This window comes from Chrysochloris asiatica, unplaced genomic scaffold, assembly GCF_000296735.1.
Source record: "Chrysochloris asiatica unplaced genomic scaffold, ChrAsi1.0 scaffold00116, whole genome shotgun sequence".
NCBI lineage: Eukaryota > Metazoa > Chordata > Mammalia > Afrosoricida > Chrysochloridae > Chrysochloris > Chrysochloris asiatica.
In genome coordinates, this window is record NW_006408634.1 from 9,980,372 (window position 1) to 9,996,488 (window position 16,117).

The following is a 16,117-nucleotide window of genomic DNA, read 5'->3' on the forward strand; positions in this document are numbered from 1 at the left end:
TCGAAACTACCAGCTGTTCCACGGGAGAAAGATGAGGCTTTCTGCTCCCATGAAGATTTGCAGCCTTGGAAACCCTGTGCAGGGTCACTATGAATTGGAACTGACTCCACGGCACATAACCACCATCAATATATATATATATATATTTTTGGAGTCCTGGTGAGGCGTTGTGGGCTAATGCATCAGACTACAAAGTCATTTGAACTGCAAGGTCGGTGGTTCAAGCTCACCAGCAGCTGCTTGGAAACACTATACAGGGTCACGATGGGTCGGAATCGACTCAACAGCACTTAACAGCAACGTGTGTGTGTGTGTATATATATACATACATTGGCTCTGGAGGAAGATCCTTGTCGTCCTGAGCTTCTGCTCTTGGGCATTCTTCATGTGGCTTGGCATCTCTCTTTCCTGTCTCTCTGATTGCTTATAGCTCACTAGTCCTGCCTCATTCACATGTCAATCATTCCCAAGCAAGAGCCTAGCCACAGGCATGTTGTGGTTAAGTGCCATCAAGTTGCTTATGACTCTGTTGTTGTTATTAAAGTGCTTTGTTGTTGAGCATTGAGTCCAGTGTTGAGTCGGCTCTAACCCATAGTGAGCAACCCTGTATAGGGTTTCTGAGGAGCAGCTGGTGGGTTTGAACTGCTGACTTTGCGGTTCAAACTGACGTTGCAGTCCAGCTCACTATCCTGCAACTCCACACCAGGACTCCAGCTACAACACCTGGTATCCCCAGGAAATCTCCCATCCAAGTATTAACCAGGATAGCTTCCAAGATCAGAGAAGATCAAGAGCATTCAGGTGGTATGCTCTTAGACTATGACTCATAGCAACCCTGTATAGAGTTGCCAAGGAGTGGCTGGTGGGTTTGAACCGCCAACTCTATGGTTAGTAGTCCCGTGCTTATCTTACAGTACCACACCAGGACCCCACCACAGACTTGTCATTGTTGTTAACTGTTGATGAGTCGGTTCCAACTCCTGGCAACCCTGTATAGGGTTTCCAAGGCGCAGCAGGTGGGTTTGAACTTCCAACCTTGCTGTTAGAAATCCAGGGCTTATTCTACAGCACCACAACAGGATTTACAACACATCCTGAGGGGCACAGTTCAGCTCGTAACAATAACATAGGCACAGAATAACTGAGGCAGAGAGTTAGTGAAGAGGTGCGTGTGTGTGTGTAAAGGTGTATGTGATTGGATTAGAGAGTGAGTGGGGTAATTGAAGGGTGTGGATGAGATTTCTGAGCCAGATCAGAAGACCTTGAGCCCCGCAGGTGTTGGAGAAGGGACAGTCCTTCACCCTGCAGGAGTTGACCTGTAAATCTCCTTTCTGCTGCAGCTATTGACCTCATCAACAACCTGCTACAGGTGAAGATGCGCAAGCGTTACAGTGTGGACAAGTCTCTCAGCCACCCCTGGTTACAGGTGATGCAACGAGGCGGGACTGCCCATTGGCTTGGTTCAGAAAGGGGTGTAGTTAGATCTCATTGGCTGAGCAGTCCTAGTGTCCCATTGGCCGGGCTGTAGAAGGGTGGAGCTAGTTCTCTCATGGAATGTGGTTTATTTCTTGGGTTCTGTCTGTAATTTAGCAGACACATAACATGAATTGTATCTCCTGCTGCCTTCTCGTTAATCCCTGATGTCCCGGCTGCAGGAATACCAGACGTGGCTGGACCTCCGAGAACTGGAGGGGAAGATGGGCGAGCGGTACATCACACATGAGAGCGATGACGCCCGCTGGGAGCAGTTCATTACTGAGCACCCGCTGCCCACCGATGTGGAGCTTAGTGGGGTCCTCCCGTCACAGGACTTTGAGATGCAGGGGCTGGCTGAGCGCGTCAGTGTCCTCTGAGCCACAGTGCCTGCCTTCCATTGGGACCTCAGCCATATATTGTATTAGGGGCTTTCCACCCAAACTGGAGAAGATTCGCCCTGGATAGGGAGAAGCGGGGGCCTGGGGACGGGGCTCGCCAGGTCATTTTCAAAGACTCCTCCCCATCTCCCCAACAATTAAAACGAACTTCTCTTTGACCCCCTGCCTCTGACTTACATGCACACCATACTCTTGAATCATTCAGTTCATTCACCAAGACCGAGCTCAGTTTGGACGCGGGAGGATTGAGGGTGTGGGGGCAGGGGAGCTGAAGGAAGAGGAGTTTGGTGAGGAAGACTGGGAAAGGAAATAGGGAGAGAGCCCTGATTCGAGGAAGAAAAGATGAAGAATTAATTATGATGGAGAGCTGCCTGGAGGTGGAGGTACCAAGAGAAGACAGCCAGAAGGAAACTGTTGTTGGTGCTATCCAAGTCTGCCCCGACTCACAGTAACCCTGTTTGCTGGACACTGGGGACTGCCCATGGGAATTTGGGGACCTTCCTAATCTTGTTTGCCTTCAGGGAGGTCTCAGATCTCCAGGGTCCATATATGCTTAGTATAAGGAAACGGAAAAACAAAATACCTCTCATGCTCCAAGCCCTGCTGTTTGCACGGGAATACTGCTACAGCTTCTCTGCCTGCTTCTGATCTCTTTAAACCACACAGTTCTTTCCTTCATCCCCTCCATACCCTCTGCCTCCTCCGTATATCCACGTCTCCCTACCTTTGACTCTTAGCCTCCAGATCCCCCATTATCCATTGTCCCTGAGTGGTCTGCCACCCGCACCTCAGAATGAATGATGGAAGCATGCGCCCCAACAAGTTCCCTGTAAGCCTAGGTCACACTTATACACCTTAGTGAAACACCTTCCTGAGCTCCACAGAAACTGAATTTAGTAACAAGCTAATACTATACAGTAGTTAAGTGCTCTCGAGTCGATTCCGACCCATAGCGATCCTATATAGGGTTTCCAAGGAACAGCTGATGAGCTTGAACCACTGACCTTGCAGTTTGAACAACTTTGCAGTCTGATGCATTAGCCCACAGCGCCACACCAGGACTCCGTAGTTGTTAGGTGTCACAAAGTTGGTTCAGACTTACAGCCACCCTATGCAAGACAGGATCTGTAAAGAGGACAGCCTTGGAAACCCAGTGGGGTAGTTTCACTCTGTCCTATAGAATTGCTGGAGTCCTGGTGTGGTGCTGTAGGCTAATGCATCAGTCTGACTGCAAAGTCGTTTGGACCGCAGTCAGTGGTTCAAGCTCAGCAGCTGCTCCTTAGAAACCCTATACAGAATCCCTATGGGTCAGAATCGACTCAAGGGCACTAACAACATAGAATTGCTGTGAGTCAGAACAACAAATGGTCTTCAAAGGGAGCCTAGGACACCTCTGAGGCATACGTCAGTAAACATTCTGAGGGACTATCCCGTGGGCTCCATCTGGAACATCTTTCCCTTTACAACTGATGGGTCTAATCTACCTGCATTCCTTGGCCCATTACCCTTTTCCCCATCTTTAAAGTTCATCACTCCAACCTCCATCCTCTTATCTTCTCTAACTCTGTCCCTCCTACCTCCCCCTTATCTTGCCTTTAAGTCCAATCTGAATCAAAGGAGTCTCTGGGGGCAACTGGTTACCATGTTGGCTGCTAACTGAAAGGTTGGGTGTTCAAGTCTATTCAGAAATACCTTGAAAGAAAAGCGTGTTGATGTACTTCTAAAAATCAGCCATTGAAAATTCTAAGGAGCATTTTTCGACTCTGGCACATAATAGGGTCACCATGAGTCATGGTCGACTTGATGGTAATTGGTAATATAGTATCTTCAAATTAATAATTCTCTTCTTCCCTTCTCAGCTGCCTGGTGGCCACAACCCAAAGTCACTACCAGATTCAACATGTTGCAACTGGTTTTACATAAACTCAAAGGGTAAAAAACCCAAAACAATCCCATTCTCATTCCAGACACTGACTACTTAAAAACCTTATCTAGAGTTCTCCAGATTTCTACCAGTAGCCCCTTAATTGGACAGAGTTGTTGGGCAAAGTTGTTCAAGGACAGATTAGATTTGTCTAGAACAAAGTGGCGGGGGGGAATGAATAAAATTTTTTTCTACTAATGTCCAAATTTGTCCTCCTTTTTGGCATTCAATAGATTACTTTTTCAGAGCCCTGGTGAGTTGAGTTGCTAACTGCAAAGTCAGAAGTTCAAACCCACCAGCAGCTGATCAGGATAAATATGAAGCTGTTCCTGTAAAGATCTGCAGTCTTGAAAACCCTATATAGGGTCACTATGAGTCAGAATTGACTGGATGACAGGGAATTTTGGAGTTTTAGTTTACTTTTTACTTATCAAAGCCTTTTGTAGCTCTTTATATGTGGCAAGCACTGCTCCATGCCTTGACAAACTTATTATTTAATCATAATAACTGTATGTATTATGACTTCCCATTATACAGTTGAGAAAACACAGGCTAAACCACTTTCCCAACACAGCCTGTAAGTAGCAGGCTTCACCCCCCAGGCCATCTGATAACTTCTCCTGTTTATCACCATAAGGTGCCCAGTGTAGGGGGCATCATAAAAGAGGGACGTTCTCACATGATCTAGATTCCTGACTGTTAGGGAGTCAAGATCTGTCTGAAAAAATGGGTAGGAATAGCGGAACTAAGTCTCCTGGAAGATTTAGGGAGGCATACTCGGTGAAGTGACACAGGCTGGCCGCCTGGGGGGGTACTAACCCCCTTGGGGAACCCGGGGAAAGGAGAGGGAACTTGGGAATGGCTGTCAGACTGAGACTGGACCAAAGAATGTCCAGGACACATCTTAGAAGGCTGCGGAACAAAGCGTCTCAGAACGTAGAACAAAGGCCCCTGGAATCGCAGAACAAAGCATCACAGCACTTGGGGGACAAAAGACGCTTTAGATTCTGTTCTGGTTGGATCTTAAAAGCTTTCACTCGGGGTCTTATTAATTCTGAATCTGGGATACACACTTAGAAGCAAGACCAGCTGCATAAGTTATAGAGTCCTGGGCCCACTGTTAAAAAACAAAACAAAACAAAAAAACCCCAAGAATTTCAAGACGGCAATAGCAGAGCTTCAAACCAAGCATGCATGGGGTCTTCTAAGCGCGGGACACGGGTTGCACAACAATTAGGAAGGCCCTGCCTATAAACATCATTATTATAGAAAGATGTCGGTCTTTAGCTGGCCTTGGCCTCCCCTACAGCTGAATGTCTGGGAAGGCTTCCTGGAAGAAGAGGTGAAATAAGGGCTCGACGCCCCCTGGCCCCCCAGCCCTTTTTTCCTCCTCTTGCGCAGCCTCAGATACGCAGGACTAGAGAGGAGGGAGAAACAACAGCCAAACTGTCACGTGGATCCATTCTTTATTTATAGACTACCCCCTCCTTCTGGACCGTCCAATGGTAGCCCAAGCTCTCTCGCAAGGGGGCGGAACCAGCCGCAGAGATGGGGAGGCATGGGCCAATGGCAGTGTAGCAAGGGAGAATATATTTTATTGTGATGCGTAGGGGGTGTGGCCAGGGCCCAAACGTAGGCGCGCGGAGGGGCGGTGTGTGGCGGAACATCGAAGAAGCAGACGAGTAGGCAGCTAAGAGCATGCGTCGTGTTGGGGGGCGCGGCCGCACGGCCAAGCGTCTTCGCAAGGGTGGGGATCGGCCAATAGGCCGCGGTTGCTGGGTCGATGTGGGCGTGGTCATGCAGATGAAGCGCGGGTGGGCGGCCCAATGGGCGGGCGCCTATGCAGATGAGATGGTGACAGCCGGGCCAGCGGGCGGGCGAACGGGCAGGCGGGCTGCTAGGGCGGGGAGGTGGGACCGGGAGAAGGGTGGCCGCGGGGCCCGGCCAGGCTGGGGCGGGGGGCCGCAGCCATGATCGGGGCCTTCTCGTTCCCGGTGAGCCCCGAGCGGGGCCGGCTGCGGGGCTGGCTGGAGGGCAGCCTGGCCGGGCTCTGCGAGTTGCATTGGCTTCGGGAGAGGCAGGAGTATCGCGTGCAGCAGGCTCTGCGGTTGGCCCAGCCCGGGATGGGGGGCGCCGAGGACGAGGACGAGGAGGACGCCGAGGAGGATGAAGATGCGGCGGCGGCGCGCCGGGCCGCTGCGGCCCTGGAGGAGCAGCTGGTGAGGGACCGCCTGTCCGTCCGTCCCCGCCCCTCACCCTGTCTGGATGCTCGGACCCGGGTCCCGGTCGCGGGGTGGGGTATGGTGGGGAAAGGGGGGAGGGGAGGTATGGGGAGTTCGGGCGGCGGGCGGGATCTGGCCTCCCGCCTCCAAACCGGGACGGGAAGGTGGTGGAGATTATCTCGCCTCCGCTTGGGCCCTCGTCAGATGCATAGGCTCCATCTCTGCCTCTCCGCCAAAGAAAAACCCTTCTGAGCGCCAAGTATGTGTCAAGCCGGCGCCAAATATTTTGTATGCATGGTCTCCTTGGAGCTTGCAGGGTGATCGTCCCCATTTTACGGAGAAGGAAACTAAGATTCAGAGAGGGCAAGCGACTCACCCAAGGTCACACAGCAGCCTACACAGCCAGTAATCCAACATGCCACCTCCCTCCCTGTCCAGCTACCAGGGTTCCATTTTCCCTAAATCCCGGTGTGCTTGGAGATCTCTGGAGGGGGCAAGATGGGGGAAGGGGACCTTCGGACAGAGAGATCGCTGCTGAGAGGAAACTCAGGGTCCCTGAAGACCCCCGGGATCTTGCCCCTCGGGTGACACTTCCCCTCCTTTCCTATCTGATCCCAGCCCTCTGTAATCCCAGAAGGAGCCTGGTGAGGCAGCAAGGGAGTCTGACTTCTAGATCTCCTGGGCGCTTGAATGGTGGAAGATGGGCAGAGCTTTCTGACTTAAGGAGGCATCGTCCCTCTCTCCCTCTCTGTGTCATTCCTTCATTCTCCTGACCTCTTCCAGGGTTCTCTGACTCTCTCCTTGTCCCAACACTAAGACTTTGTGTCTGCCTCTCTTTCGTAACCCTCTGTTTCCCTGGTCTTCCCTGCCCGCATTGCTGCACCTCTTTCTCTTCCTGCCCAAGTCTCGGCCTCTATCTGTCCCTGCCCCTCGCCCAGCTGCTCCCCACCCCCACCGCCCCCAGCATGCCAGGCCCCAGACCCTGGCTCCACTTGCTGCTCCCATCCACAAGCCTGTGTGTGGCTTCCCGTTTAGGGAAACCTGAGCCGAGGTTGGGGGTGGGGAGGGGGCTCTCTCTGTGGCTGACCTCGGCTGCCCCCTCCCCAGATGGGGAGTAGAGAGGGGGGTTGAAGCCAGACTCTGGGACTGCACGCCCAGCCCCTCCCCCGGCCGGGAGCGGGACCTTGCACATTCTTCTCTGGAAACAGAAACAGCTGTGGGAGGCCCCACCCCCTCCTAAAGTTGGAGACGGATTGTGGGGGCTCCCACCAGCTCCCCCCCACCACCAAAACTGCCTGGGCTCTGGAAGGTGCCTCCCACCCGAGGAGAGGGAAAGGGCCAGAGAGACGGACAACCGCGTCCTTCCTCCCTCCGCACCTCAGCCTCCACCCCTTACTCTCGCTTCTCCTCTCTCTGCCCCTTGGTTTCTCGGCTGACTTGAGTTGGTAGAGGGGAGGTCTCTCCCCCTCACAGTCTCCAGGCAAAGCTTAGTCCTAGCATCAGGGAGGAGGCGGGCGGGAGGGCGGAGGGAGACAACGCTCCGAGGGAGGAGCAGAGAACGCTAAATATAAGCTCCTCTGATGTTGGGGGTTCCTAAGTCCTTCTGAGGAGGGGATAGGAGCCTCCTCTGATCCCTAAGCCCTTGTCTTAAGAAGCTGGACCCCACCCAATACACTCTGCAGCAAGAAAAGCTCAAATTAGTCTTGATTACTTTCTAACAGGAATGATGGGAAAGCCAGGTAAAGACTAGTGGTATCTGGAGTTGGGAGTCCCTGGGTTCTGTTCTCTCCCACAAAGGAAAGCCTGTGTGTGGCCAGAGTTTCTTGATTGGGGAAACCTGAGATGAGCCGAGGTTGGTGGTTCCAGCAGGAAGGACTTAAGTTAGACTTGCAGAAGGACTTCCTAACAGATCAAGGGCATTGAATACAGAGGTAAGCTGAGAGAAGCAAAAGTGTGGGGAACTTTGGATACTGCGGACCCCAGGTGTCCTGACCGTATCCTTGTTACATCTGCCTCTCCCCCACCACCCCCAGCAGAATGACCTGAGGCCACATACAAGTGGTGGTGGTGGTTGTGTGCCATGGAGTCGGTTCCAACTCATAGCCACCCTGTATAGGCCTCTGAGGCTGTAAATCTTCAGTAAGCAGAAAGCTTCATCTTTCTCCTGTGGGGAGGCCAGGTACAAAGAACTTGCAAAAATAGGACAGGGGTAGGTATGTGAGCAGGTAGAAGCCTAGATTCAGGACAAGGATTTATATGATTTTATATTAAAGATTTGTCCCTTTGAAGCTGGAAGGAGTGAAGTCTTTGCAGCTGGAAGGACTTGTAATTGGGTGAGGGGTGATGGAAACAGACTGAAGTGACTGGGAGGGAATGGGTCTTGGCTGGGAAAAGGAGGAGTCCTCTCCTGTCCCCTAATTCCTGCTCTTCCCTGCAGACTTCACACACAAAAAATCATTGTCACTATTTGTTTTTAATTACATAAGTGAAAACACAATCTTATTATTTTTCGTGTAAGAAATTCATAGCTTTTATGTATTAAGAAAAGTTAGCATTTATTAAGTGCTTTAAAGGAACCATTTAAAAATATTAATTCTGCACAAGAACTCCCCAAGAGAATGATGCCCATATTGTAAATGAGGAAACTGAGGCCCAGAGAGGTGAAGTAACCTGCCAAAGTCACAGAGCTGGGATTTGGAGCCTAGCAGATGAAAGCACTCAGCTGCTAGCTTAATGGCTGGCAGTTTGAACCCATTTTATGGCTCTGAAGAAGAAAAGACCTGGCTGTCTGTTTCTGTAAAGGTTACAACCCAGGAAACTTTATGGGGCAGTTCTACTAAGTCACATGAGGTTGCTATGAATTGAAATGGATTCACTGGCACACAACAACAATTTCGCTTAAACACTTCACTCTCCTCTTCCCTCTTTTGATTCCCTTAATCCATCTTTTCAGTTGAGGGTCAAAACCCATGTAATTTTACTATGAGTTCTTCCAGATTTCTCCAAGTGCCTTGACTTATAAAAACAGTTTACATATCAAGACATACAGAGTTTTGCTTTTTGTTTTTTAAAACAAATTCCAGTTTCTTCTCCCAGAAACTATGCCAATGGCTCTCAAGATGTACTCCCTGGACCAACTGCATCAGATCCTGTGCGAATTTGTTCAAAATGCAAATTCCTGGGCCCCCTCTCCTTACTCTATTCAGAAACTAACTGGAAATCAGTCCCAGCAATCTGGGTTTTAACAAACCTCTGGGTGAGTTTCACAAACATACTATCACATTTGAGGAGGCTTCAAACAGTTCATGGAAAAATTCCAGTTTCTTTTCATTGCATTTTCCCACTTTTTGAAGGTCCCTTTTATTTTGCTACCCAACACTGGATCTTGCTGATGATTCCCATGTTGAAATTCACTCCCTTTTAACAGCTACATAGTATTTCATGGTAGACATGAATTTCTAAGATATTTACCCATCAGCTACTTTGTACCAGGCACTGCTGGGAGCACTTGACAGATAGTCAACAAAATAAACAAAAGCCCCTACTCTCTTGGAGTGAATATTCTAGCAAGAGAGAAATTTTTTTTTAATAACAAAAAAATTGTATATAATTATAAATCATGAAGTCCTTACTGCTATATAGGAAAAAACCAGGGAGCTCAGAGGAGGTATCTAGGTGGCACAAAAGGTTTACACTCCATTATTAATTTAAAGGCTTGGCATTTTGAACTCACCCGGTGGTGTTGCAGAAGGACTTGGTGATCCATTTCCGTTACAGTTGCTTGTTAGGGTACTGTTGAGTCCATTTCGATTCATAGGACTCTGGGGACAGAATCGGGGCTTCTTGGCTATGATCTTTACCATCTTGTCTTTCTCCTGTGCTGTTTAAAACAGTTCTCTGTAACACATGCGGTCACCATGAGTTCAAAGTGACTCCAAAGCAACAGATTTGGATTTTTGTTTGGTCAGAAAAAGTTCCAGGTAAGCAGAAACCAGAAATAAGTCGTAGAGTCAGCCAGTAGGACACATGGGGGAGACTGACCATACAGAGAGAGCAAGTAGTGCAAAGGAGTGTGCATAGCTTGTGCAAGAAACAGGCTAGTGTGGCTAATGCAGAGCGAGCAAGGGGGCAGTTTGTGAGAGGACATGACATGGGGTATAGTGTACAGATTTACAGTCTCGGACACCCTATATAGGGTCGCTATGAGGCTGGAATGACTCGATGGCAGTGGATTTGATGATTTTGATGCTACACAGCCCCTCTACTTTCCTGGGTTCTGTGCAAAGATGATTCCACTAGGGCATCTTTGCACTCCAGGGTAGGAGCCCAAAGTGGAATGCTTTGTTGACCTTCCTTGCAAAAACAGGCCCAGAAGGGGCTTCTGTTCTGGGCAGGGGTGCGTCAGAAGAGCCCCAGGAGAGCTGGGGCGGGGCTTCGGGGGAGCCTGCCCGTCTTTCTGCCCTAAATAGGAAAGACTGGGCGCCTGCCCTCCAAACTCCTCCTCCTTCCCTTCCTCCTTCCCTCCCTCCCTTGGGCTGCCTAGACAAGTCGCTTTTGTCTGAGGGTCAACCGTCAGCCTGAGGCTGTGGCCACCACTGGCCTCCTCGCCCTGACTCAAGGGAAACTCTTCTTGGCGCCGGGCCTCAAGATTTCAAAAAGGGGTTAAGTCTTAGTGTCTGTGTTGTTTCAGTCCCCACTACCACCCTCGGTAACTGCCAATCCCCTCAAATGGTTTTCACCCCCATTTATTCACATCTGATCAAAATGATCTTTTCCTACAGCAAAAAGAATCCAGGGTAGACTTGTAGACATTTTTCATCAGGCTGAGTGAGGCACAGTGGGCAGACACTGGGGGTTTCTGAGTTTGAATGGAACAAGGGCTAAAGGAGAATGTGATCCCTGGGATAAAGCGAACTATTGGGGTTTGGCACAAAAACACTCCTTGCTCCTTCCCCAAAAAAGAATTATTTGCAGCAATAACATTAAGGCTAGACTTACACAAGGACTTCCCAGTAGGGAAGTTATGGGGGTGGCTCAAAGAAGTCTATGATTTGTAGTTAATTCTGTTTTATCTATATGAGGGAAACATTTAGTCTGCAGCAGGAAGGCCTAGCAAAAGGATTTTCTAATGGTATTACTTTTCATCTTTCCCACTTAGCAGTGTGGGGAGATGCAAGCATCTGAAAAGTACAGTCACACCCATGGCTAAGGGTCCTGGGCATGTTTTAACCAGGAACTGCCCTTACAGCAAGATCTGAAGTCAAACTCAAAGAAAGTCATAAAAATAGGGGTTAAGGGCCTGTGAGAATGTTGTTGCTAATACTGTTAGTCAGTACTGACTCATAGCAACCTTATGTGACAATAGATGGGGGAAACAACTGATATGAATTGCCCAAGGGACAAGGTATATACCTAAAAGGGTCCTGATAGCATAGTGGATTATGTGCTGGGCTACCAACTGCAAGGTCAGCAGTTCAAATCTACCAGCAGCTCCAAGGAAGAAAGAGAAGGCTTTCTGCCCCCTTAACAGTTTATAGCCTGGGGAACCATACACAGGGTTGCTATGAGTCAGAACTAACTCCTATTGTAGTGACACAGAACCACCAATAGGCACTGAGGTGGGACTACAGTATGAATGACTACAGTTAGACTGCCAGAAGGACTTTCTAAGGGGGCTGAAGGGACAGATACTGAGAGATGTTATGGGATAGTGGGACCAGTGGACAGAGGATTGGGGCTTTTCTGATCATCCTGCTTTCCCCATACCCCTAGGAGGCACTGCCTGGACTCATCTGGGACCTGGGTCAGCAGCTGGGAGACCTAAGCCTGGAATCTGGCGGCCTGGAGCAAGAGAGCGGTCGCAGCTCGGGTGAGCACAGGTGGAGGGGAGGACCTGGCTGAAACACCCTAATCTCTCCCACTGTCCTCCATCTCTCAGGCTCCACTCACCTATACCTCTAGGTTCCCCTTCTCCATGTCCCTTAATTTCCCCCCAGCAATCTGTTGGTTCCCTAGTCTCTTCCAGTCTTTCTTTTGCCATCCTTGTCTTCCCTCTTTGTCTCTTGATAGTCTCTCTCCCCACCTTTGTATCCCTCACCCCTGCCCCTCATCCTTTACCCCTGTTTCCTCTTTCTGCCTTGGTCTCCCTTCTCTTCCCTTATTCTCCCCATATTCCCATCCAGGCACCCTGATTTTCTCTCCCCTTCTCCCTGGAATCCAGGTTTTTATGAAGACCCCAGTTCCACAGGAGCTCCAGACTCACCACCTTCAACCTTTTGTGGGGACAGTGGCTTTTCTGGCTCTGGCTCCTATGGACGCCTGGGTCCCTCTGAACCCCGAGGCATCTATGCCAGTGAGCGACCCAAGTCCCTAGGTAAGGTAGATGGGGGTAGGCCCCTGAGGGCCTGGGAATGGGCAGTAAAGGCAGCTGGTTTGGAGCACAATCTTCAGAATCAGAAAGATCTAGATTCAGATTTATCTGAGATCTCTCTGTGTGTGATTTTCAGCATGTCTCCTCTTTCTGGGCCTCCATATTCTTCATCTGTTAGAATGGGATCCTAACAACACTTACCTTATAGAGATGTTCTGACCTGTCAGTGTGCCACTGTTCCTAGGCACAGACAGGACTTGGCATATGGTAACTACCAAGCAAACAAAAACTGCTCTTACTCCTTTAAACAAGTAAGTTATGTGCTAAGGTCTCTGGGCGATGCAGATGATTCAAACTCAACTACTGAACTAAAGGGTGATATTTGTAAGCCACCCAGCAGTGCTGTGGAGAAAGGACTGACAGTTTTCCACTCTAACACATGGGGTTGCTGAGTCAAAATCAACTCCACAGCATCAGGTTTGGTTTGGTTTTATTACACACAGGAAGCTTTAATGGGGCAGTTCTCTGTCCTATACCAGGGGGCTTCAAAAACTCCTTAGAAAAATGCAATGCAATGAAATTTTTCTATGAACTTTTTGAAGCCGCCTGATAGGGGTGTTATGAACTGGAATCCACTGGATGTCACAAAAGAAACACTCTCCCTTGTTTGTGTTTTGATACAGCCGAACAATACACAAACCCTTGCTCTTATAAAGTTGAGGGAGCCCTGGTGGCCTAGAGGATTAATTAAATATTGGGCTGCTAACTCAAAAGCTCAAAGCTACTCCATAGGAGAAAGATGATGTTTCCTACATTTATACCCTCACAAACCCTCATGGGGCAGTCCTACTCAACCCTATGGGTTCTTATGAGTCGAGTCGGAATTGACTTGACCAGCAATGGGTTATAAAGCTGACGTTCTAGTGGGAACGGTAGTTACTATACAAGGAGATGTAGCCTGGGACATTAGATATTGACATGTACTGGGAAAAGAAACCAAGTAAAGGGGTTGAGAGTGTGTCCCTTTGTGCACTGCTACGTTAAAAAAAAGATAGGACCAGAGGAATCCTCAATGAGATAGTGAATAGTGAGCCAGTGTTCCAGGTAGCTGGAATAGGAAGTGCAAAGGCCCTGAGGCCCAAATGCAACTGGCAGGTGTGTAAAAAGGACTTTTAAAAATTCGTGGAAAAATAGAATTTAAAAGATACTGGTTTTTCCTACGAACTTTGAAAAGCCCCCTCCTATACAAGAGGCCGGCCTGGCTGGAATCTGGAATCCTACAAACAGAGGAGACAGGAGACGGACGGGGGTGGGTAGGAGAAACAGATCATGCAGGGGCTTGCAAGCTACTGTAAAGATTTTGTTAGGAACACGACATGGGGGAAGGGATGTGAGCAAGGCTTTTAATAGGAATGGAGGTGGAGGGAGGCAGCCTGACCTCCAGGCTTGGAGTGAAGGCTTTGAGAGTCCCTCCACTCCCTTCCTTTCTTGCCTCCCTCTCCTAGGAGACGCCAGTCCCAGTGCTCACGAGGCTGTGGGCACTCGGGCCGCAGTGCCGCGCTCCTTCTCTGCGCCCTACCCAACGGCTGCGGGCTCTGCGGGCGCGGAAGCCTGCTCGTCGGCGGAGCGGCGGCCGCGCGCGGGGCCTTTCCTGACGCCCAGCCCCCTGCATGCCGTAGCACTGCGCAGCCCGCGCCCTTGTCCCCGGCCTCCGGCCGACTCGTCCGATCCGGCGGCAGGCGCGCGCCGGCCCCTGGACGGCTACATCTCGGCGCTCTTGCGCAGGCGCCGCCGCCGGGGGGCAGGTCAGCCCCGGACAAGCCCTGGGGGCGCGGAAGGTGGCCCGCGGCGCCAGAATAGCGTGCGCCAGCGGCCACCTGACGCGTCCTCGCCCCCCGGGGGCGTGCGGCCCGCGCCTGAGCCGGCCGTGGAGCGTGCCGGGGGCCGGACCACCAGCCCGGCCGCCCTGAGACGCGCCTGGGGCTCGCAGTGGGAGTCGGAGGCGGCGGCCGAGCCCGCGGCGCTGCCCGCCGCCTCCTCACCCCCCGACAGCCCGGCCGAGGGGCGGCTGGTAAAGGCGCAATACATCCCGGGCGCTCAGGCCGCCACCCGAGGTCTCCCCGGTCGCGCGGCTCGCCGCAAAGCGCCCCCACTGACCCGCGGCCGCAGTGTGGAGCAATCCCCGCCCCGGGAGCGTCCTCGTGCCGCCGGGCGCCGCGGACGCATGACTGAAGCCTCGGGTCGCCGGGGCTCGCCCAGGGCGCGCAAGACTGCGCGCTCTCAGTCCGAGACCAGCCTGCTGGGTCGCGCCGCCGCGGTCCCTCCCGGCCCTCCCAAGTACCCCACGGCTGAACGCGAAGAGCCGCGGCCGCCTCGGCCCCGCCGCGGCCCCGCGCCAACGCTGGCTGCCCAGGCCGCTGGGGCCTGTCGCCGCTGGCGCTCCACGGCCGAAATCGATGCTGCCGAAGGTCGCCGCGGACGTCCCCGAGCTCCCACGACCCGCGGCCCAGGGCCCGGCCCATCCCCGTCGGCTCCTCAACGCCGTCTGCTGTATGGTTGCGCGGGCAGCGACTCCGAATGCTCGGCTGGGCGTCTGGGGCCCCTTGGACGTCGGGGACCCGGTGGTGGGGGCTACGGGGAAAGTGAATCTAGCGCCAGCGAGGGCGAGTCACCTGCCTTCAGCTCCGCTTCCAGCGACTCTGACGGCAGCGGTGGCCTCGTATGGCCACAGCAGCTCGTGGCTGCCACCGCGGCCTCCGCGCCAGGGGGTAGTGCAGGTGGAGGGGCGCCTGCAGGCCCTGCCAAGGTCTTTGTAAAGATCAAGGCTTCTCACGCGCTCAAGAAAAAGATCCTGCGTTTTCGTTCGGGATCTCTCAAGGTCATGACTACAGTGTGAGTTTAGGAGTTTGGTTGGGCTCTCCCTTCATAGTCTCCACACTCACTAGCCCTTCCACACCACCACCCTTCCAAAGACCAGGATATATTCTCTCTTTCCAAAGACCACCACCCTCTCACTTAACTGCAGTCATAGTGATTAAAAAGGCTACCCCCCAACACACACATACACATTCCGAGGGAGGAATGGGGAGGAGCCTTGTTTGACCAGTTCAAATTCTGGCTCTGGAGTCCTTGGGCAAGAAAGTTCCCCTTCTCTGGGCCTCACCTTGCTCATCTGTATATTGGGTGCCTGTGTATGCAGAAGGAATAATGGAGTTACAATTTCCCTATTTTAGTTTAGACACTTAGACAGTTGCTGCCTTCTACTTCTCTTGCTGAGTCCCCTCATTCCTCCTTTTCAAAACCTCCTTTCTATGGTTCCCTTTCATTCACAAAGTGCCCCCCCTCCATGTCCCTGAGCCTCCAGGTCAGAGAGTCTGTGTCTGACCCAGCTGGTGCCTGCACAGTGCCTGGGAAGGGAAGGAGCGCTGACTTTGGGGGTTTTGAGGGTCAAGTAGGAGTTGGCAACATCTGGACCAAAAGGACTCTTACCTTTATCCCTGGACAATTCTGAGGGATTGGGAGATGTTAAAGAGGAAAGAGGATGGCATCTATCTTGTTCCGCCCTCTCATGACAGGGAGTGGGGGGAGCCCAGAACGACCCTCAACTGTTCCAATCTAGTTGTTTTGTTTTGTTTGTTTTTTTTAAATGACTGTATTTATTATGACGAAGGTGATTCCCCAGTGCACAGGGGGCCAGATTCTTTGTGTTTCTCGACCCTCTTTGTAA

At 51.5% G+C, this 16,117-nt stretch overlaps 2 protein-coding genes across 2 annotated transcripts in view; both read left to right on the forward strand.

The window, feature by feature from the left end:
• The window catches only part of PRKD2 (protein kinase D2), a 34,851-nt gene extending 32,998 nt beyond the window's left edge, over positions 1-1,853 (forward strand). The window contains exons 17-18 of the mRNA XM_006868247.1: positions 1,341-1,426; positions 1,656-1,853. Coding sequence (XP_006868309.1) covers positions 1,341-1,426; positions 1,656-1,853 — 284 coding nt within the window. The remainder of the gene's footprint in view (positions 1-1,340; positions 1,427-1,655) is intronic.
• A 3,915-nt stretch (positions 1,854-5,768) lies between these two features.
• Positions 5,769-15,286, forward strand: DACT3 (dishevelled-binding antagonist of beta-catenin 3). The gene is made up of 4 exons (XM_006868248.1): positions 5,769-6,017; positions 11,793-11,889; positions 12,241-12,393; positions 13,896-15,286. Exons 1-4 carry the CDS (start codon positions 5,769-5,771, stop codon positions 15,284-15,286), a joined length of 1,890 nt encoding a protein of 629 aa, XP_006868310.1.
• Positions 15,287-16,117: the final 831 nt, after the last annotated feature.

Bases quoted from the DNA above. Each gene is read 5' to 3' on its own strand.
- DACT3 (XM_006868248.1), top strand. From the start codon at position 5,769: ATGATCGGGGCCTTCTCGTTCCCGGTGAGCCCCGAGCGGGGCCGGCTG. The intron at 11,890-12,240 runs GTGAGCACAGGT...CCTGGAATCCAG, and splicing joins AGAGAGCGGTCGCAGCTCGG to GTTTTTATGAAGACCCCAGT. The intron at 12,394-13,895 runs GTAAGGTAGATG...TCCCTCTCCTAG, and splicing joins TGAGCGACCCAAGTCCCTAG to GAGACGCCAGTCCCAGTGCT.